General features: G+C 37.9%; 1 protein-coding gene and 2 long non-coding RNA genes across 5 annotated transcripts in view; 1 reads left to right on the top strand and 2 right to left on the bottom strand.

Annotated features, from left to right (window-relative positions):
• Positions 1-9,520: 9,520 nt before the first annotated feature.
• Positions 9,521-20,398, bottom strand: LOC118761999. The gene is made up of 3 exons (XR_004997786.1): positions 19,578-20,398; positions 11,344-11,347; positions 9,521-9,531 (listed from the first exon to the last, which is right to left on the bottom strand). It is a non-coding gene; the product is annotated as an uncharacterized LOC118761999 (long non-coding RNA).
• On the top strand, positions 18,133-22,644 carry LOC118762000. The gene is made up of 3 exons (XR_004997787.1): positions 18,133-18,143; positions 20,702-20,704; positions 22,475-22,644. It is a non-coding gene; the product is annotated as an uncharacterized LOC118762000 (long non-coding RNA).
• The window catches only part of LOC115228830 (mitogen-activated protein kinase kinase kinase 4), a 183,196-nt gene continuing 179,814 nt past the window's right edge, over positions 21,010-24,391 (bottom strand). For all 3 annotated transcript variants that reach the window (XM_029799305.2, XM_029799314.2, XM_029799320.2), the window contains one exon: positions 21,010-21,203. In XM_029799305.2, the coding sequence (XP_029655165.1) occupies positions 21,177-21,203 (27 nt within the window). In that variant the 3' untranslated portion in view covers positions 21,010-21,176. The remainder of the gene's footprint in view (positions 21,204-24,391) is intronic.

Below are 24,391 nucleotides of genomic sequence, written 5' to 3'. Positions count from 1 at the left end.
CATGGTCCAGCAAGGATCAGTTCATGGATTTATTGCCTGGCCATGCCTCTGTCACTCAGGTCTATTGAACTGTTTTTGTTCCTTCGTGTCTAAGTGCTCATGCCTTAGCTCTGTCCATGCAACCTTCATGTTTTGAGTTGAAGTGCCAATCTCTCTGCAAGTGTGTCGGTTGCGATGCCTTTTCTAAAGCCTCATCTAACTTCTTGATGAACTCTATTTACTCTGTTTCTTTTTACTGCTAGTCTTTTGCAAAACTTTATTGATTCTATTATAATTGCCTTTTTCAGAGCCAACCACCATTTATTGTTGATTATTGCTCCTGTCAATGCCCTCTTGACTAGTTCACTAATCTAGTTACTGAAATCTTTATGCGCTGGCAACAACATGTTCAGCTTCCATTAAATGGGTCCCTATCTATGAAGCCTATCTAAGTTGACTGTACAGATCACGAATTTGTGGTCTGTGTATTCAACTACTTTAAATTGTGGACAACCTATGCTTATCCTTATCTGCTACTCTACAGAATACCCTATCTAGATATGATCTGGATGATCTGATGTAGTTTGACCAGGTCCACACTTACTATCAGGGAAATGTAGTCAATACCTGTCAGACAGTTGGAATCATCTGAGCAGGTTTGTAAGGCTTTTGCATCTTCCTCTCCTACCTGCTGAACTCACACAGTCCCACCTAACATCTAAAACTCCATTCCAATCCCCCACTAACACTAAAGAGCTGGATGTTCCCAGGAAAGTTTCCAGACATCTGAAGAAATTCGGTTGAGGCAAAGATGGCAACTAGCCTGAAAGAATGTCCTTCACTGCCTGTCACGTCCAGGATAACTGACTTACCTTCCAGATCCATGAAGATCATCCATATTGAAAGATCTAAATTCTTCCAAACCATTATGGTGACTACACCTCCCACCCCCGGACAACTTGGAGTCACTGAAACATAGACAACATAGTAACCAAAAATGTGTTGGAAGTACTATTAGTTGGAAAATCTGGATTCACTTATGGCCACCAAGTCAACATTTAGTGCCCAGAGATGACTTTGCTTCCAATATCAACAGCTTGCCTGCCTTTGTTGAGTTCAAAATGAAAAGCGAAACAGAAATTTAAAATCATAGAATTGGAAATTCAAAATTCAAACAAGGCCAACAAGCATCCCCATGTTGATGGAATGACATCATCAGTCTTCAATTTTCAAGTTTACAACTGGCAAAAAGAAAAAAAGGAAAATGAAAAGTAACAAAAAAGAAGAATATTTAATCACTAGCAGAGTTGCCTGAGTTACATACAATTAAAGAATTAGACTTTTCTGTTATATTTTCTGCAATGAACTAGAATACCTATGTTTTGAATTTCATCAAAATTGCAGATGAGGGTTATTTCCCTCTTTACACACCCTAAAAAAATTGTAATCATGCCACATGTATTTTTACTGATTTTTATGCGCATATTCCAAAATTCCAGTCTTATAGAACCTGTTAAAAGGATTTTGCTCCTGAAAAATGAAGGTCATGGAGCTCTAAAATGTGAGAGTTAAGACACCTGTTGGGGGTGGGCATCTTAATGTCAACCAGAGAACTTGAATTGTTGAGAATCTTTTTAACTTGTATCTATTGTTAGAATTTCTTTGAAATAGGAAATATATGTTCCCTGGGTTTGTAAAAGAGAGCAGAGCTACAGGAAACCAAAAGACAAATTATCACAATAAGCAGTCAGCTACCCTACCCTAGTCATTACCACTCCCAAATTAATATTCCTCACCATGCACGTGACAGGCACAGCCGTGAGATGCATTACGAATCTATAGCAATTGGAAGGGCGTGACCCAACTGAAATAAACATTAACAACTGTGTGACGTGAGGACTAACGAGAAATGAAAGTTAGAGTTTGCAAATGACCACTATACTGATACGTAACTGGACAGAATAAATATATAATCTATAAATGTCTTTGAATAACCAGTCATAAATATACAATCTATAAATGTCTTTGAATAACCAGTCACTCAGTGTTACCATCTGGGGACTATGTGTGACCCAGTGATAATAAAAAGACTGAAAGGTGGTCTGCAATCCAATAACTTTACTCAACACTTTGCAACTGAATCAGTGGAGGCAAAGATGCCTCTCATTTACTTGACAATTTATGCAGCACATTGCAGAAATCACAATGTAAGTGTATGTCAAAGCAAAGTGTTACACCGTTGTACCATTGAATTACAAATAATGCTCATCTTCTATGCTCAGATGACCCCACAGCTTCCAAGAGTACAACTGTATTCGTATTTGCTTAGATAAAATAACAAAATTGTGGGTGTTAAGTCCCCATGAAGGGGTCTTTCTAACTTGTAAAAAGATGAAATTTTATAAATAATACTTCATTTGTATCTAATATCTATGGTTAAAATTTCATAAATAGCAAAAATATATGAATTGTCATGGGGGTTATGGCCCTTATGCATAGAATATAATTTCCAAATTTCATAAGATCCATTCAGTACTTTTGACTTAGTTTTGGATCATAAAAGAAATTACTAAAATTTGGGAGTTAATGCCCCCATTAGGGTGTCTGAGAATCCTCATGTGAAGTGGAAACTTTGAATATACTTCTTGATGTGTGTCAATTACCCATGGTTGAAATTTCATCAACATCGAAAATTTATGAATTTTCATGGGGGATTCTGCCCTCTTTAAGCCATCTGGATTTCAAACCAAACATATTGCATTATACCTGCCCTTATGCATTGAATCTAAGTTTCAAATATCATAAGGATCCATTCAGTAATTTGGGTCCATGAAATTGTATGAAACACACAGCATTGCCCTTCTCCCTAGGCTTCGATTTTGTGTTCCAAATTTCATTATGATTGGTGCAGTAGTTTTTGAATGTATAAGTAATACATGAATACATAAAGACATTGTCTTTGATATAATAAATATGAATGTACATATATACATACGTGTATATATATATATATGTGTGTGTGTGTATTATATATATATATATATATATATATATACACACACACACAAAGATAAATTGATAGATACAACTGAATGGGCAAACAAAAATATGAGACACAGCGTAGTGCTTTTTTTATGTTGGTAAACCTGGTACTTATTCTATTAGTTTCTTCTTGTGAAACCAGTAAGTTATGGGGATGTAAATAAACGAACAGCAGTTGTGAAGCAGTGATGAGGGTGAAACACAGACACAAAGTCACACACATACACTTAAATATATACATACATATATATATACGATTGATTTCTTTCAGTTTCTGTCTACAAAATCCACTGATAAGTCTTTGGTTGGTCTGAGGCTATTAGCAGAAGACACATGCCAAGTCACCACACAGTGGGACTGAACCCAGGACCATGTGTTTTGGAACGAAGTTTGTTACCACACAGCCACACCTGCACCTATGTATGTGTGTGGGTGGGTGGGTGGGTGTATCTATGTATGCATGTATATATGTGAATATATATGTGTACATATTACATGTACATCATCATCATCATCATCATTTAGCGTCCGTTTTCCATGCTAGCATGGGTTGGATGGTTCAACTGGGGTCTGTGAAGCCGGAAGGCTGCATCAGGCCCAGTCTGATCTGGCAGTGTTTCTACGACTGGATGCCCTTCCTAACGCCAACCACTCCACGAGTGTAGTGGGTGCTTTTTACGTGCCACCCACACAGGTGCCAGACGGTGCTGGCAAACGGCCACGAGCGGATGGTGCTTTTACGTGCCACTGGCACGGGGGCCAGGCGAGGCTGGCAACAGACACGAACGGATGGTGCTTTTACGTGCCACCGGCACAGAGGCCAGTCGGGGCGGCGCTGGCAACGGCCACGAACGGATATGTTTTTTACGTGCCACCGGCACGGGGGCCAGGCGAGGCTGGCAACGGCCACGAACGGATGGAGCTTTTATGTGCCACCGGCACGGAGGCCAGTCGGGGCGGCACTGGCAATGGCCACAATCGGATGGTTCGCTTACTAGTCACCGGCACTGGTATCACAGCCGCAATTTCCGTTGATGTTGATCGACTTCGATTTTGGTTCTGCTTTCTGATATCTGATTTGATTTTGATTTTGATTGTTTGATTTTCACTTGCCTCAACGGGTCTTCACAAGTAGAGTTTTGTGTCCCAAGAAGGAAAGGTATGTATAAGTCGACTGGCTACATACCAGGTAGAGGCCACGGGTTATGGCCTCACTAGTCTTGCCGAGTCTTCTCACGCACAGCATAATTCCATAGGCCTCGGTCTCTAGTCATTTCCTTGGTGAGACCTAAAGTTCGAAGGTTGTGCTTCACCACCTCGTCCCAGGTTTTCCTGGGTCTACCTCTTCCACAGGTTCCCTCAACTGCTAGGGTGTAGCACTTTTGCACACAACTATCTTCAGCCATTCTCGTCACATGACCATACCAGTGCAGACGTCTCTCTTGCACACCACAGCTGATGCTTCTTAGGTTCAACTTTTCTCTCAAGGTACTTACACTCTGTCGATTATGAACACTGACATTACACATCCATCGGAGCATACTGGCTTCATTTCTTGCAAGCTTACGCATATCCTCAGCAGTCACGGCCCATGTTTCACTACCATGTAGCATGGCTGTACGTACACATGCATCATACAGTCTGCCTTTTACTCTGAGTGAGAGGCCTTTTGTCACCAGCAGGGGTAAGAGCTCTCTAAACTTTGCCCAGGCTATTCTTACTCTAGCAGTTACACTTTCAGCACACCCACCCCCACTACTGACTTGGTCACCTAGGTAGCGGAAGCTATCAACTACTTCTAGTTTGTCTCCCTGGAACATGGTAGAAGTTGGTCTCTGCACATTTCCAGTGTTTATTGCTCCTGAGCATCTGCCACAGGCAAAAACTATTTTCCTAGTTAGTCTTCCTTTGACATTGCTGCACCTCTTGTGTGTCCATAGCTTACACTTGGTGTACCTTATAGAGTTTCTACCTACACCTTTTTTACAGATCGAGCAGGGCCATCTACCTGAAGTCGTTTGTGATTGGTCCACCTTCCTACTTATTAGGACTTTGGTTTTGGCTAGGTTGATTCTAAGGCCCTTCAATTCTAATCCTTGTTTCCACAACTGAAACTTCTCCTCCAGATCTGATAGTGACTCAGCAATTAGAGCAAGGTCATCAGCATAGAGGAGCTCCCAGGGGCATCCTCTCTTGAATTCCTCTACTATTGCCTGGAGGACTATGATAAATAGGAGTGAACTGAGGACTGAACCTTGGTGGACCCCAAACTCTACCCGGAATTCTTCACTGTACTCGTTGCCAACCCTCACCTTACTAGCAGCGTCTCTGTACATGGCTCACACAGCTCTCACTAAGCATTCATCTATCCCTAGTTTCCTCATTGACCACCAGATAAGGGATCGGGGGACCCTGTCAAAGGCTTTCTCTATGTCAACAAAAGCCAGGTACAGGGGCTTATCTTTGGCTAGGTATTTCTCCTGCAGCTGTCTTACCAGGAATATAGCATCAGTAGTACTTTTCCCTGGCACAAACCCAAACTGCATCTCATCTAAGCTAACTCTCTCTCTAATTAGTTGGGCTATAACCTTCTCCGTAACCTTCATTACCTGATCCAGCAGCTTGATACCCCTGTAGTTATTTGTATCTAGGGCGTCACCTTTACCTTTGTAGCAGTTGACTATTATGCTGCTACACCAGTCATTGGGTATGACTCCTTCGTGTTTCACCTGGTTAACTATACGGGTGACTAGGCTATAGCCGACACTACCAGATATTTTGAGCATCTCTGCAGTAATTCCTGATGGGCCTGGGGCTTTCCCTGTTTTCATGCTTGTAATTGCCTTAACTACTAAGGCAATTGTCGGTGGCACATAAAAAACACCATCCGAGCGTGGTCGTCTGCTAGCCTTGTCTGGCACCTGTGTCGGTGGCACATAAAAACACCATCCGAGCGTGGCCGTTCGCCAGCCTCGTCTGGCACCTGTGTCGGTGGCACATAAAAACACCATCCGAGCGTGGTCGTCTGCCAGCCTTGTCTGGCACCTGTGTCGGTGGCACATAAAAACACCATCCGAGCGTGGCCGTTCGCCAGCCTCGTCTGGCACCTGTGTCGGTGGCACATAAAATCACCCACTACACTCTCGAAGGGCATCCAGCTGTAGAAACACTGCCAGATCTGACTGGCCTGGTGCAGCCTTCGGGCTCCCCAGATACCAGTTGAACCGTCCAACCCATGCTAGCATGGAAAGCAAACGTTAAATGATGATGATGATGATGATGATGAACTGTTAACTCGGATTGCTGGTCCCTCTGTTGGGTCGACATTCGGCAGACTCTCTTTATCCCATTCATTTTCTTTATTCAGCAACCTTTCATAGTGGCGTCTCCAAGCCTCTCTCTTTGCATCCTCATTTAGCGCAAGTGAACCGTCATCCTTGCGAACACATTTCTCTCCTACCACGTCACGATTCTCTCTCACACACTGTCTTGCAACACGAAATACCTCAAGTCTTTCATCCTCACGGCGCAGAACATTGGCAAATTTTTTCTTATCTGCTTCCCCTCTGGCTAGATAGACCTGTCTCCTAGCTTCCCTTCTGGCAGTCTGATACACTTCCCTGCTACCACCGTTCTTCCAGTCTTTCCAAGCCTGTTTCTTTTGTCTAATAGCCCTATATATATATACATCTACACATATAAATGTATACATATATATCTATACACACATACACACACATACATAGGTGCAGGTGTGGCTGTGTGGTAACAAACTTTGTTCCAAAACACATGGTCCTGGGTTTAAATTTAAATTTAAAATAATAAGGGTGAGAAATTGAATATTAATTTGATTAATATGAATTGAAAACCAGTGGTGTGGCATATAAGACTATAGCGGATCTTCTAGCAAAATGGATGTCCACTGTTAATGGTTCATCCCTCTTATATAATAGTTTCACTTTAATAGTTTCAGTATTAAAGTGAAAGTATCTGACACTACAATAGAGAGATATTTTTGTTTCACTTTTAACACGTAATACTGAAATAGTGGAGAAGATATGGTATTGCTGTGGGCTCGCACTAGGCAAGAAGTTAGAAATTTTTGTGCCCATGACACTCCCTGGACCCTAAGTAAGGCATGTGTAAGATTTGAATGAAATTGGTTGTGTAGTTCTCAAGTTTTAGGGATTCACACAGACAGACAGACAGACACACATTCTCAGTTTTATATATATAGATAGATACAGTTTTGTGTAAATATGAAATTATCCAGCCATCTTGTTCATCCCTCCAAAGCATGACGTTAATAACTCACAAACATATTTCTCTTCATATCATTTGCAATTTCTTTTTATCATTATTCACTGTAACCACATTTGACTTAGTGGTGTACAAAAGCATTTGCACGTTTCCAGCAATCCCCTATATTAATATAAATATAAATCATTTTGACTGTAGATGATTGGAATGGTGGGAGAGGTAAAGGTTGGATGACATGGGCTTGCAAAATTATTTACTATTCTGCCTTCAGAAAACTTTTGAATCCCAAAACTTAATGCTAGTTTTTGAAAAATTCAACATAAATTTTATGTTGGACTTAAAACCTTAGTTTTTAGCATAGCATTCCAAGAAATGCAAGAAGTTATCTTGTGATCCTTTTCAGAAAAAAAAAAAGGTATCATCAATGAACCATAAGCGGAGTATTGGTTCATGACTATGCAGGCATTCAAATGTCTTCAGTATCAATCTCAAATTCACAGCCAAGGCACAACCCCTTGTCTAGTGACAAAATTTTTGTCCCAACTTCATTGAGTTACTTTGTAACACAAACTTCCATTTTCCACATGCTTCCACCCCATCATCATGGTCAATATTATGATATAGTGAAGAAATATCCATGGTGAACAAAAAACAGTTTCTGGGACTATTTTGTTGCTTAGAAATATTGTTAATTTTGGTCACAAAATCAAAAGTAACCCAAATAGAGAATGTTGATTATTTTACTATCAAGCTACTCCAAAATTTTTGCTGTACAACATTCATGTGCACTACAAATTGTGCACATTAGAGGAAATTTTTCTAACTTCTTGCGTTCTTTTTTCTGGCCGTAAAATATTGGATTCAACCTTCTTTATGAAAGTTTTCCTTCATTTCCAGTATTATTTAGTGAAGTTACTCTTTGTAATTGTTGTTTGGATTGACAGGTAACACTAGGGAACAAAGATTTTGTTACAGAAGACCAAATAGGTGTTCCTAGCTTATTTCCATATGCTGATTTAAAATCTGTACTATCGTATTTAAATTTTGTGTAAAATGCAAAACACTTAGTAAAATTGTTTTAATCATTTTAATGTCAGTAATATGAAACTTGCTTTTCAAGGTTAAAGTAATTTTTCATGCTAACTATACAGAAATTCTAATGATTTTAATCAATAAAATTTATTCCACACTTAGATCAATGAGTCAAGAGCATAATAACAGCCAAAAAATTCAGATGATATGTGACAGTCAAGAAGAGTGGTTGTTAAAGACAGCAGTTAATCTGAAGATTTTGCTAGTGATATAGAAATAGGAAAAGATGGCATGTATGTTACAGATGCAACTAGTACCCAGCATTTGTTAAGTCAAGTGGATATTAAATGACTTAGTGCATGATTTGGAATTACCAAGAGAAAAGGCAGAGTTGCATGGTTCCAGATTTCAGGAATGGAATTATGTCCAACCAAACATGGAAGTTTCCTATTTCCACCATCACCAGCTGCAGTTTTCATAATTTTACTGGAGGAAAACGTTTGTTTCTGCAATGGTATTTGTGGTCTGATAAGAAAGGATCAGCTTTCGGTATCACCCAAAAGAATGAAGACTGTTCATTGTATTACTGCAGAACATTTGTGAAAGACCTTCAATACCTGTAGCACATGCTACTGGCCTTAATAAGACTTATGGTACTCCTGCTAAGACTCATCATCAAATATAAGGACCACATATGTAATATTTGTGATGAACTTAAAGTTGTATCACTACCACATAGGTTACAGTTGGGCTACACAAAACATTTTTGTGTCTATAGAGCAGCAGAGATGACAAGAACCACTACAAAAAAAAAAACACAATTGGCCATCTAGAAACAAACATGTTGGTAAGCATAATGTGAAACAAACATAAAAAGAAAGTTTATACATAAACTTGATCGTTTTGTGTTTTAGCCACTGCCAGGTAATGTTTAATTTGTTCACTGAACACCACTGTGAATTCCTGCTTGTTTTTCAAAAATCCGCCCCCTAAACCACAAAATAAAGGGGTAAAATCTGCCCTATTTTTCAAATCCTACTGTTCATGATAAAAATCCAGCTATTCCTCATCTCGAAGTCTTTGGTTCCAGACCTTTTAAGGTCTAGCCACTGACCACACAAGACACAGCCAGTTACAGCATCAACACCAAACGACAACACCCATCCAACAGCAATATGCTCGGGTTTCAACACAGTGTAAGAGTTAGCACTTCCTTCTCTAAGCTTGGATTCGAAATCGAATCCAAGAATCATCGGTCGTCAAATACCAATGCATGCAAAGGCGCGAAATTAAGATTCCTTTGTTCTGACAAAAAGTGATTGATCGTCTCCCTTTGACCTCCGACCTGAGCCATGTCAGGCGAAGTTCAACTGGACAAACGATGACCTACTTAAACAGTAACTGTCTTGCGATATATCTATTTTTCTGGCTATTTGAGATTTTATAAATAGAACGGAAAAATTGGCTATGCAGAGAGAACCGGAGCCGACGCCAAAGCAAACATTACGCTTTTTGGAAACGACGAGAGAATATGCATAAAGGTTACTGTCCTGCATGATTTACTCACACACACACACACACACGCAAACATATTCTTCTTTAATATGTATTCTGTACAAGCATTCTTTAATGTGTATTTTGTATAAGCATCCTTTAATATGTATTCTGTATAAGCATCCTTTAATATGTATTCTGTACAAGCATTCTTTAATATGTATTCTGTACAAGCAATGCGTAGCATTGCTTACAAATTGATGTAGTGGAAATAAATCTCTATATTATCACAAAACAACTTATGTATTTATTAATACATACACTCATCCACTACAACAGCACTGTTCATGAATTACATCACCATGGTTAAGACCAAATATACAACCTGTGAGAACTCCTGTACCAAGTGACCCAGGCAGCAGCATTACTCCCACCACTTCATACGATACATACTGCAACTCCAGCTCTGCATCATTGCTGCAACTTCTTGATACAGTATTTCAATCACCGTGCACAATTGATTATGGACTGGTATTTCTCATTCTTGTGTCTATGAACATCTGTCTAACTTCTCATCATAGACTCTTTCACTTTCTCCTTCATTGTTATTTTTGTATGTACTTAATGCACATGCATATATCCATTCCTATAGACACATACACTTTGTTCTCATGATGGCCAGTCATGTATACATGATACACACACAGATACATGTTAACATATCAATAAATTCTCTTAAACCTTCAACCTGGTTGTGTCTCTGTCTTTTTCCAACTGACACATTATATATATTATTCCAGCCTTACGAATGGAGCCATTATTAGATGGTTCCACCATGCTTCCATGACCATCTAGATTTCTTTCAAGGTGACTCATTATCAGCATTACTATTCTGCCTCACTCTGTTTCCTTTATCCATGCAAGTGAATAATGCTAAGAGAGAGTATAAGATCTTTGACCAGAAAATTAGATGATCTAAAACTGTTTGCCAAAAATGATAAAGAATTAGAAGAGCTCCTGAGTATTGTCAAAGAATTCAGCTCTGATATAGGTATGGAATTCAGACTTGATAAATATGCAAAGGCTACTTTCAAGGCAGGGAAGTTCATAAAGGCAGAAAACATAGAACTTGATACTACCACAGTTATTCGAAACCTAGACCCATCCGAAGTATACAAATATCTGGGAACCAACGAAGCTGATAGTATCCAGCACTCTAAAATGAAAGAGAAAATCTGCAAGGAATGTTACTGAAGGGTAAGAATGGTTTTAAACTCAGAATTAAATGCTGCTAACAGAATTAATGCAATCAATTCTTTGGCCATACCAGTAACCACATATAGCTTCAGTATCATTTAGTGGAGTCTCAGTGACATGCAGAATATGGATGGAAAGATCCATAAAATCTTTTGCAAGGTACTGAATGCACCATCCAAAATCAGATGTAGACAGGATTTATCCCCCAAGTAATATAAGTGGAAGAGGCCTGATACAGCTTGAACAATCCTTCAAATCAGCAATAATAGGCCTTGAAACGTACCTTAATACAACAAGTGATGGTCTCTTACAAACTGCACCTCATAAGCCTTTGCATATTTATCAAGTCTGAATTCCATACCTATATCAGAGCATGAAGATTCCAAGCAAGCTTCAGTCATGAAGCTTAGTCAGAAATTTAAAAAGTCCCTTGGCCTACAAGTTAACAATAAGAAAAACCAAAGACACACAAATATTGACAGAACTACCATTGCTTCTCCTGATTTAGAAATTAACAATCAGAAAGACCAAAGAGATCCAAATAATGGCAAACCTATCACTGATGCAAAAAAAACATCAAACAAAAAGCAAAGAAGGCTTGCACAAATAATACCAAAGACAACTGGAAAGGTAAACTCCTGCATGGAAAATACTTCAACCACCTGTCCAAGCCAGATATTGATAAAAATTAACACACCAATGACTACAAAGGACAGGTCTGAAAGGGGAGACAGAAGGTTTTGTTATTGCTGTGCAAGATCAGAGCTTACCTACAAGGAACTACCATGCAAACGTCCTTAAAGATAGATCTGACACCTCATGCAGAAAATTCACAGAGACAATTGATCATGTTGTTTCTGGCTGAAAAGGAGTACCTCATAAGACATGACAGGCTAGGGCAGTATATCCACTGGAATGCTTGTAAATATTACAAAATTAAATCCCATTATAAGTGGTACTGGCACCATCCAGAGGATGTAGTAAATGGTGAGGGCGTCACCATCCTTTGGAAATTCCCAATACAAACAGACAAAAAACATTGACTCAAATTGACCAGATATTGTGATCAAGGACTACAACAGAGGAACTTGTCTGTTAATAGATGTATCTGCCTCACAAGATCAAAATGTTTCAAGAAAGGATTACGTAACACTTTCTCACTATAAAGATCTGCAAATTGAAATCACAAAAATGTTGAAGCTTAGTACTATGATAATACCAGTAGTAATTGGTGTGTTGGGAATGATAAAGAAGTGAGATGAGAAGTATATTAAGCAACTCCCTGGTAACTCCAATCTCCATAAACTATAAAAGATAACCTTGATGAGTACAGTCCATATACTATAGAAAGCACTTTCCATCTAAAATGGAATAAATGTGGTGATAATTTATTATGCTCAGCAAATCAAAAGTGCCCTTGCTACTCTTGGCCTCCTGAGGATGCCCGGTACCAAGGCACCTGAAATAAAGTTATAATGAAAGGGAACCATAAATAATAATAATAATGATAATGATTTCTTTCTTAAACACTAAGGATTTACATATAAAAGGCATTAGGAGAAATATAATGTGGGGTTACATGAAAAACAAAAACAACAATTGAGTATAACAAGATTCTTCAAAAGAGGGAGACCTCTTAAAACTGCTCATGAAAACCCCAAAATTCCACAACAGTTCTGACTATCAGTGTAAGTGCCCTTTCCACTTTGTCTACAGGTGTATGCTTAGACTGAGCCCATTCACTTAGGTCATTCTTGCAACATTCACCCACCTTTTAACAAAATTGCTGGGAGAACTTCCTTCTCCACCCTCACTATCCAAAGGAAAGCGACAGGACTATCCTCACAATAGACTCAGCCGATAGCTGGATTTGTCCTACATGCAACAGCAGGTCTTTGACATAAACCCACAAGTTAGAAATACTCAGGCACTGGACGAGAGCATGCAGAAAGCTTTTGTCACTCTGCAAGCCTGACTGACTGCACTTCCTTGCTTGTAGAGTTTATCTCAAGCAGTCAATGCCCACCCGGTAGCACTGTCAGGCCAAGGATTTCTGGAAATTATCCATAGGACCTGCCTGAAAGTTCTCTGGAACAGACCAGCCAACTCATTCTTGTTGACACCCAGGGTCTCCCCAGGAACATTGTCTTTTGTTGATATCTTTCCTGAAGGCCCTAACTCCTTCAGGGTATTTTGTTTTTATTTTGTTGCATGTGTTTTGTGATGTTAGCAGGAATTTTATGTGTGGTGGTGTGATGTTTGATGGTGTGATGAAATTGGTTTTTGTGATGTTTGAATGGTCGTATATGTGTGCCATTAATTCTGTATTATTTTTGTTTATTACTGAGTAGTTAATGATTGTGTGTTGCTGGTGTTGGGTTGTGTGTGAACTAGGTTGTGCTTGAGGTGGTGGAGACAGTGCTGATGGGGTGTTGTAGTTGTTGAGGGTGCCTATAGTGGTTGCTGTGTATTTGTTTTGTTGTGTCTTCTCATTGTCATCATACCTGTCTTTTGTGTTTTAGTTGGTGAATTTTTGTTCCTTTTTCTCAATTAAATCTGGTGACTAATTGCCATTTAGGCCTTTCCTCCTGAGTGTTCAGGGGTAGGGTTGAGGCAAATCTTGGGCTTTTTGGTTGTGCTTTGTTGGTAAGGTTGTTGTAGGTTTGAGGGATACTGATGATGTTGCTTTTGTTGCTGTTTTGTGTGTGCAAAGCATAAATGTTGACTTATTTATTACCTCTGCCTTCACTAAGGCAGAGGTAGTTTTCATTCATGTTTGTTTGTTTGTTTGTCTGTGGACAAGATATCTCAAGAACTGCTGGATAGATTCTGATGAAACTTTCAGGGAGGTTTGGCCTTGCAATTGGCATGGACTGATTAGATTTTGGGATCGATCTGGTATCAGACAAAGATTCTGGATTACTTTTTTTTTTTTTACTTAATTTTTGAGAGTGGTCAGGTTCATTTTTAGTATTGTTGTTTGTGAGAGCAGTTGAGTTCATTTCAGATATTCTCATTTTAAAAATCCTCTGTGGCTAATCGTTGAGAGGATGTTGGTATTATCTTGGAGGTGGTTTGTGTTCTCTGAGTGCTTTTGTTTTGTTTGCTGTAGTTATTCTGCTGTTGTTATTGTTGATGTTGCTGCTGCTGCTGTCAGTGCTACTGTGATTGATGTTGTTGCTATTGTTTTTGTTGTTCCAGGGGCCACCTGCCTCTGCTGGTACTGTTGTTGTTGCTGTTCTGTGGTGCTGGACGTGTCTGCAGCAGTACAATTTTATTTGTCTAGGGCAGAAAGTCTTTAAGTGGTTTGTTTGACCACAAATGTGGTATCTGGGCCTTTTGCTCTCTACTGCTACAAATAACTTTGAACCTCCAGGGAGCTTGTTGAGATCTGGAATCTCTTGCGCAGTTGTGAAATCTGCATGCCATAAGATTTCTATCCCAGCACTACACCAATTTTCCTTTTTGTGTTTCACTAATTTTACATTTCCCCTCTATGCTGTATATAACACTGCTAATAAGGAGATGTCCACTTCTGGTGTCACCTCTGCTACCTTCACTCTAAAAACTCTTTGACTGAGGTACTTGAGAATCATATGTAATTCCTTGGTCTTCAGAGTTGTCATGGCATTTTCTTGGCCAGTTGTTCGGTTGAAAACCTCACCGCTACTGTGCCAAGGCTTTACCATGTACAATATACCATTTTATGTTCCATACAGGTCTCAAGCATTTTTCAACCTAAGCCTGTGTGGCACTTTTTATCTTGCATTTTCATGTATATTATTGAATGTATATTATATCTTGCATGTATATTATTGTCCTCTGCCATATCTCTTTCTGCACCTTCTCTGGTGTGTTCAAGTGTACTGTCCTGCCATTCTTGTTACATGCATTTTTGCTCTAGCCAAGGCATTTTCTGACATCTCTTCTGTTCTGTGGCACATTTTGGCAAATCCACTTTATGTTTGCTGAGAAGAAAATGACCATTGTTGCTTTAATAATCTTTTCTCTTTCTTTGTTTGATATGTTGGTGGCAGTGGTAGTGAAATCTGCTGGTATTTCACATGAAAGAATTCTTTTTTCTTTCTCTTCACTTTCCTGCTTATTTTTGTTACTCTAGTTGGTCCTCATGACGACAATGGTAGTAGTGGTGTTAGTGTTCTCCTCTGCTCCCTCCTTAATTCTTCTGTCGGTGTGCATGGTGATGCTGCTGTTGTTGCTACTGCTGCTATTCTTCCTCTTCTTATCAACCATATTTGGGAAAGAAATTCAGTGTTACAATAATTTCTTACGCCCAAGATTTCCATGGCTGTATTTCATTCTTTTATTGTTTTATTTGTTTCAGTCATTTGACTACAGCTATGCTGGAGCACCGCCTTTAGTCAAACAAATTGACTCCAGGACTTAGTCTTTGTAAGCCTAGTACTTATTCTATCAGTCTCTTTTGCCAAACCTCTAAGTTATGGGGACCTAGACACGCCACCATCAGTTGTCAAGCAATGGTGATTGAGACAAACAGACACACAAACATACACACACACACATATATATATATATATATATATATATCATCATCATCATCATCATCATCATTTAGCATCCACTTTCCATGCTAGCATGGGTTGGACGGTTCAACTGGGGTCTGGGAAGCCAGAAGGCTGCACCAGGCCCAGTCTGATCTGGCAATGTTTCTATGGCTGGATGCCCTTCCTAACACCAACCACTCCGTGAGTGTAGTGGGTGCTTTTTACGTGCCACCCGCACAGGGGCCAGACGAGGCTGGCAAACAGCCACGATCGGATGGTGCATTTTATGTGCCACCGGCACGAGGCCAGTTGGGGTGGCGCTGGCAACAGCCACATTCGGATGGTTCTCTTATGTGCCACCGGCACTGGTATCGCACCTGCAATTTCTATTGATGTTGATCGATTTTGATTCTCACTTGCCTCAACAGGTCTTCACAAGCAGAGTTTTGTGTCCCAAGAAGGAAAGGTATGCATAAGTGGATTGGCCACGGGTTATGGTCTCACTTGTCCTGCCGGGTCTTCTCAAGCACAGCATACTTCCAAAAGTCTCGGTCTCTAGTCATTTCTTCAGTGTTCGAAGGTCATGCTTCACCACCTCGTCCCAGGTTTTCCTGGGTCTGCCTCTTCCACAGGTTCCCTCAACCGCTAGGGTGTGGCACTTTTTCACACAACTATCTTCATCCATTCTCGCCACATGACCATACCAGCGCAAACGTCTCTCTTGCACACCACAACTGATGCTTCTTAGGTCCAACTTTTCTCTCAAGTATGAACACTGACATTACACATCCATCGGAGCATACTGGCTTCATTTCTTGTGAGCTTACGCATATCCTCAGCAGTCACGGCCCATGTTTCACTGCCATGTAGCATGGCTGTTCGTATACACGCATCATACAGTCTGCCTTTTACTCTGAGCGAGAGGCCTTTTGTCACCAGCAGAGGTAAGAGCTCTCTGAACTTTGCCCAAGCTATTCTTACTCTAGCAGTTAAACTTCCAGCACACCCGCCCCCGCTACTGACTTGGTCACCTAGGTAACGGAAGCTATCAACTATTTCTAGTTTTTCTCCCTGGAATGTGGCAGAAGTTTGTATATATATATACATACGACGGGCTTCTTTCAGTTTCCGTCTACCAAATCCACTTACAAGGCTTTCGTTGGCCCAAGGCTATAGTAGAAGGCACTTGCCCAAGGTGCCATGCAGTGGGACTGAACCCAGAACCATGTGGCTGGTAAGCAAGCTACTTACCACAAAGCCACTCCTGCGCCTATTGTAAATTTTGTTCAGATTACTTTATAAAAGTATGAAATTTTTAGTTACAAAGACAACAGTTCAATAAAATTTGCTTATGGTGATGAGACAATTGGTTGTATGAAATAAAGCATGTCTTACCTGCACATTCCAAATAACTAATGTATTGTGGATGTTGGTGTACTAAGAAGAATTTAGGACTCAAAGCTTTTATTCTTTTGTCATAAATTTATTATTCTTTCACTCTTTCTTTGAAACTTGCAATCAATTCCACATATACTGTAAATACTACTCTTCTAAAATTGTAATAATCTTAATTGCTCCCCCATCCTAAAACCACTTCCATTCCTGATTACACTGGTCTGCAAGATTCTTTTTATTGTCTGTATGGTATCTTTTTTGAAATATATATGATAAGTGGTGATTCGTGGTGTTTTTTATTGATCTCCAACACATCAAGTTCTCAAGTTGTCCAGAAACATTACTTTTCTCTTTTTGTAAATGATAAAGTATATCTTCAATAAAAATACTTATTCTATATTGACTTAAATATTAAATCGAATATATTTTTCTTTGTCTAGAGGCTCCTTTCAGATACCTGGAGTAATATTAATCTTTTCTTGAAGAGCTGCCATTTAGCTTATTTTGGTTGCAAACTGGAAGACCAGGACAATCCATCTGCACCTCACAAAGCTAGCAAGAGTTTCATTAGTAAGCTCAAAATATGGTCAGTTGGAAAACTGAAATGTATGCCCTTTGGAGTACCAATATGGCAGGAGCAGATGAACCACCATGACTACTACTTCTGTATGACTAAAGTAGCTGCATTCAACAAGAAGACCAAGGATTGCAATAAGGCCTGCCCCACACTCAGATGATATTCCTGTACCTGTACCACCTGAGACATTGGTGATTTCATCAGAGACTGATACTAGTAATACTAATGTGATGGAGGTAGACTATGAACCACCAAGAAATGACAATCCCGAACTCTTCAACCAAGTTGAGCTCATTGAGTTAATGAGAGACAACCTTCCAAATGAAAGTGCACTTGGCTCTAGACTGAAGGAAGACAGTCTTGTGGAACAACATTTACTTGGTACCATCATTGTGAAGTAAAATTCACTCAGTTCTTTGAGAAATTGGATTCTTTATTTTTCTGTTCAACTATTTCAGGCCCTATTGAACACATTGGGATATCATACAAGGCAGATGAATGAAGGCTCTTCTTTGGTTCTAACAGAAGTTCAAAGGGTGGTCTTCTCTACAATGGCAACACAGCTGCAACTGAACCAATTGGTCATAGTGTCCAAATGCTAGAAACCTATGAAAATATAAAGGCACTAATAACTGCCATCAAGTAACATAATCACATTTTCCCATTTTTAGTGATTTAAAAGTCATTGCTTCAAGGGGGATACACCAAGTATTTCTGATTCTTTTGTTTTTGGGGTAGTAGGGCAGACAGTCAGCACTATAAACTGGCCACCAAGGACCAGCTTCTTACCTGGAAATCACAACATGATAGCTGTACCACTAGCTGACTCCATGAAAATTCTGCTGTCACCCCTCCACATCAAATTAGGACTTATGAAAAATTTTGTGAAGGACCTGAACAAGAATAGAGCTGCTTTCAAGCACCTGGATTCAAAGCATTTTGAGGAAGCACTAGCAGATGTCAAGGTGAATGCCTGATTTTCTCCAAGCAGATTGTTTTAAACTTCCTGGAAAACAGCTGCTTCCCAAAATATGAAAAATGATCCAAGAACTGATTTGAAATTTCCAACAACTTGGGTCTAGAATGAGTGTCAATTTGCACTTTTTGCACCACATCTTGACTATTTTCTCAAGAATTGTGGTAACTACAGTGAGGAACAAGGGGAGTGGAAGCCTGATATCAGGGCAAATTGAATGTCAGTATGATGGCAAATTACTGCTGCTCATTGAAAGATGATGGTCCGGATGCACAGCACAAGCAGAATTCAAAGAGGTCCTCCTTCCTTTGGATCAATATATAGGCTAACCATTAGGAACATATTTTTTTTACATTCCTTTGATTTGATGTTGATGATTCAAGATTCATTTCATGTTGATTTGGAATACATATATACTTAAAACTAACAGAATATACTTTTCCATGATTACTTGCTTCATTTTAATAAAGAAACGATTTACTAAAAATTCACATCTTTTATTATCATTAATTTATATTTTATTGAAAATCCTTATGTGATGATTTTGATATTTAAAATCAGCAACCCAAGAATATGTAAGATCACATAAGAATATAAAAAAAAAATTCCCAAATGTGTTATCTTTCTCTAGCGATGCTCTCTTTTCTCTACTATACTCCATCCATCCTTACACCTCTTTCATCCCTTATCTCTCCCAATGCCCACACATATCTAACATAACCCTCTTCCCCTGAAACTCTCCTACACTCCTCACCTTCAATTACTACAGACACCTATAGCCCATCTTGCCATCTCTCCTTACATTCTTATGAAATTTTCCCTTCTATCACCTTAACCAGTCCAATCCTTTGTATCTCTTCACCTATTATTCTTCCCCACTGCAACTTGAGGGTTTGTCCAGACACATATCAGCCACCATCTCTTTCACTCTCTTTATCTCTACCTTTCTCTCCAAGTCTCCTTCTGCTTTCTCCAGCTAGAATAGCCTTGTATTGCTTCTACAGCAAGACACCTATTATTCTTTTAACCTCTCATCAACTACTCCCTCTAGTCAAGGGACCTTTGTCTTATTTTGCAAGTTACTTGCTGATCCTACTGGTACTGGTACCATGAAAAATGTACCCAGTACACTCTGTGAAGTGGTTAGCGCTAGGGAGGGCATCTAGCCATAGAAAACATGCCAAAACAGATAACAGAACATGGCATAGCCTTCTGGTTTGCCAGCTCTTGTCAAAGCATCCGCCACATGCAAGTATGAAAAACAGTTGTTAAATGTTGTTGTTGTTGATGATGATAATGATCAACTCTATCTGAGTATGCTAATGTCCTATCTGATCATTTTAATTATTGGTAACTTCCTCCTTCCCACAAACCTCACCTTTATTGTTCATTATTTGCTTAGCTACTGTTGTGCTACTTCTAATTGTGCCAAGCAAGCCTGATCTATAAGATGAATACCTTGGATTCCTATATTTTCCATTGTATGTTGGCTAACCATTTTAACATGGTTATAATCCTATATCTTTATGAAATTATATGTACATATTACCTGCCCATACTGTACTTAGGTAATTATCACCCAATACTGTGAGACCATTATCTATGACTTTAATGTATGATTCTCCTTATCCATTTTATTCCTTGTATTTATTGGAGCCATTGTATGGAATACGTGTGGGAAAGAGGAAGTTACCAATAATTAAAATGATCAGATAGGACATTAGCATACTCAGATAAAGTTGATCATTATCATCATCAACAACAACAACATTTAACAACTGTTTTCCATACTTGCATGGGGCGGATGCTTTGACAAGAGCTGGCAAGCCAGAAGGCTATGCCATGTTCTGTTATCTGTTTTGGCATGGGCTTTCAGTTTCTGTCTGCCAAATACACTCACAAGGCTTTTGTTGGCCTGAGACAACAGAAAACACTTGTCCAAAGTGCCATGCAATGGGACTGAACTCATAACCATGTGGTTGAGAAGCAAGCTTCTTACCTGCACCTATATATAAATAGTAAACCTAAAATCATTTAGAACTGTATGCCTGTGTATTTGCCTATATTTTTAGATTCTGGTAAAGATTCAATTACAAAGTCCTTTCTTTGTTTTTTTGACAATTCTGATTCATTTGTCCAGGTCATCTCTCTTAGGATCATAAGTTAGTTCACTAGAAAAGAAATGTGGTGGTAATTTTTTTTCATTTTATATATTTAAATTTATTATAATAATAAATTTCTCACCCCATCAAAAAAAAAAAAAAAAGAAAAGAAGAAAGTTAATTTATATTACATTTCTCTAAAACAGAGTAGTATCTTAGTCATGTTTTGAAATGAAAAGGAATATTTTGAAAAGCATTTTTTCCATGAAGACATATGCCAAATACATGTTGCATTTAACCAACATATCACTGTGGAGCAGATTCCAAATATTATCTAAAAATTCCTAAGAAATTTTTAAATATAAGAAGTAATTGGAACAAGTTTTAATTTAGATGTCACTAAATGGACATTACAAAAACATGATTCTCTCCCAATTTTCATTTGTCTTTCCTATCAATCATAAAAATTATTATCAAGGATCTGTTACTTTTTCTCATATCCACTGTCTCTCAAAAAGGTTTTAGTAGTAATGCGCTCAGAGGTTCATGTCTTCATCAGAAACCTGTAAATGAAGAAAAAAAACATAAATTGAAATTGTATGAAAATTATCAGGTTTCTTTTAAAAGTAAGTTTCTAACCGAATAAACATATCAGCACAATGCCCCTTTTCATAAAGATTTAAGTAGGCCTCTTGATGACACTTGATCAAGAGGCAATACAGCTTCTTGATTAAGAGACTCAGAATAATTACTAATTTAAAATTTTTCTTTGATATACTTTTACTGTAGTTCTATGTCAACAAAGTAACAGGAGGTTTTCAGCATGCACCACAGTAAAGACACAATCTTTTTTAATAAGACAATGGACTCATCTTTTTTCAGCTCCTGCAGATACTGTTTACAAGTTAGATGCTGTTTTAGCTCCTGTAGTTGGTGTTTACATGTCATCTTATTTGATATAAAATGCACTCTGTAGAGTGGTTATATTACTGGACTACAAAAATCATGAGTTCAAATATTATATTCAGCACTATGATATGAAGAGTATCTAGGTGTTAGAGGGATAATATTCAATAGCTGTGACCCAGTAATACACACCTACATTTTACATTATCTAGAGCAGCAGAAAACCCATTCTGTGAGGAGTTTTCTGCTGTTTATTTTCATAAGGATATATATATATATATATATATATATATATATATATATATATATAAAGTATCGAGTACTTAAAGGGATGTAAATAAACCAACACTGGTTGTCAGATGGTGAAGTGGGACAAACACAAACATAAAGACACACACTAAACTAATCTAATATAATAATGAGTGTAGTATTTTCATATATTTGTGTGTGTGTTTATATGCTGAAACAGCTGTAAGGAGTGATTTAATGCTTTCAATAATTTATATTATGATTTTTATAATTGTATTCTTATCTTAAAAGTATTGAATTATAATGTGTATATGTACGCTATTAAGGTTCTTGTTTTTGTTAAATAAATAAATAAGTCAACATTCTAATATCCGAAAGCTGATGAACCAACTAGATTGTTTCTCCGTTTTCTTATTTGTATTATATAAATATATATATATTTTTTTTGTCCAAAATCATGCAGTAGGCAGGAGTGAGAGAAAGTAATAGCAATGAGTGAGAGGAAGTGGTAAAGAGAGGTGAAGTGAGAATAATAGCTGTGATACAAATGCAATTTGAGAGTGTGTTTATATATAGCTTTGTCATGTATTTACACACACACACAGATATTCATACACACACACACATATATGCATTTATGTATGTATGTATGTATATATATATGAGATGCAGCACGAAGCTTTATCAGTGAACAGATCACAGTCTCAGAGCGACGAAAATTAAATTTTGACAAATTAAATTTAAATGTTGAAGTGAATCTAACGGTTTTGTGTGTTTTTTAAATGGTTTATAAACACCTTCCACGCTGCAATTGTTTTCGTTCCAGCACATGATCTCAGATCAAGTCACTCGCTATGCAAGTACATCTATATATATACATACATACATAAATGCATATACCTCACCCTACATTGTTAATTATTTCAAGGAGACACGGCTTAAGTAAAAAAACGACTCAAGTCGAATTAACTTGTCTCTAGGCTAAACCAATAATAATCATTTCCAGTTCTGTACTTTATGTATGAATAATAATACATGGTTAATAAAAATCTATTTTAAGCTTACAAACAAATAATTTTTATTTTTTAATACACTACAGTAAAAAAAAATGTAATCTACATTTACAAATACAATTTGGTGGTGTTTACTGTACATTGCAGACACTTTATTTATGAATGCAGTTTGCAATAAGACATGGTAAAATAAAAGCCTTTTTTAAGCTTAAAAAACAAATTCAATAATTATTATTTTGCAATAGTAAAAAAAAACTTAATTATTTTAAATTTACCAATACGTACATCCAATTTGGTGGTTTATATCACAGATGTAAATGGCTGTAGACAGTCAACATCAACAGCTGTTCTCTGGCTGTTCTTGTTGTTCAATGCACTTAAAAAAACCGGTTGAGAGTTTCTTGAACTGTCATCTTCTTTTCCTCAAGAATGACATTATAAGGAGCAAAAGCTTCATGACAAGCCCCCATAATCTTGGAAAAGCGTTGAGCATTTGGATCTATATCCTCAAACATAGAAAGACCTTTTTCAATCTATGCAAATGCTTGTTGCATTTTCTGGATCTTTTCCTTTTGAATAGCAGTTTTCAACACAATTTCTAGTTAACTAAACAATTTTAAACTTCGTATACTGGTAGAATGTGTCAAAATAAAACATTTTTTTCTCTTGGCTTTCTTGAGAAAATTGTAATTTGTAAATTTAACGTAGTTTAATCATTTGCTGCGTCTAAAACTGAGACAACATCCTCTCACTTCCCTATCTTAAAAAGTTTGACTGATGACATTAGTGGTAATTGCAATGATTTGCCAGAGCAAATCCATCATTTTTTGAAGCTTCAGATGGAAGACACATGCAATGATGTCGTGCCTGCGAGAGGAATGTTGGCCATTGAGGAGATGTGGATTTTGGTTTAAATGTTTGACAACTAGCACCATCCATTGGATGGGGGGCATTTTGCTCGTATATATATATATATATATATTATATATATATATATATATATTGGTAAAAACGGTAAGATAACAAAACTACATTTGCTTCTCATTCAAAAGGCATGAAGAGATATCAATCTAGTTCAAATATTCTCACTGAACATGTAACTCAATAACTAAATGCTATTAACGCAAACGTTATTCATGATGTATATACATGTACAGTCTCACACACACTATATCTGTGTTTGTGTTTGTGTGCTTGCACAGGCAGACATAGTTAAGGAGTTTGCTCCTCAAGCCTGTAGTTTCAGGTATAGTATACATATATATATGTTCTATTATTTCTGACAAATTTAAAACAGAAAAGAAAGATGTAAAATTGTATAAAAACATAACAGGCTTATATTTTCTACCCAGTATTTAAAGCTACTCGTTTGGTTTGCATGGGTAAAATATTCTCATAGTAATGACAGTAAATATATATTTCTTCAAGTCATGAATCCATTTAGAAATACAAGACATAGCTCAATGAGAGAGTCTAAGACTAAAATTCTAAAAGTCCCTGGTTCAATCCTGGATTTCAGCATATTCCATAGGTTTTTATTTTGTTCTTGAAATTATGAATAATTAAAATTTCCATAACTAACT

The sequence above is a fragment of the Octopus sinensis genome, linkage group LG2 (assembly GCF_006345805.1).
Source record: "Octopus sinensis linkage group LG2, ASM634580v1, whole genome shotgun sequence".
Classification (NCBI taxonomy): Eukaryota; Metazoa; Mollusca; class Cephalopoda; order Octopoda; family Octopodidae; genus Octopus; species Octopus sinensis.
This window is presented reverse-complemented; position numbering and strand designations above follow the sequence as displayed.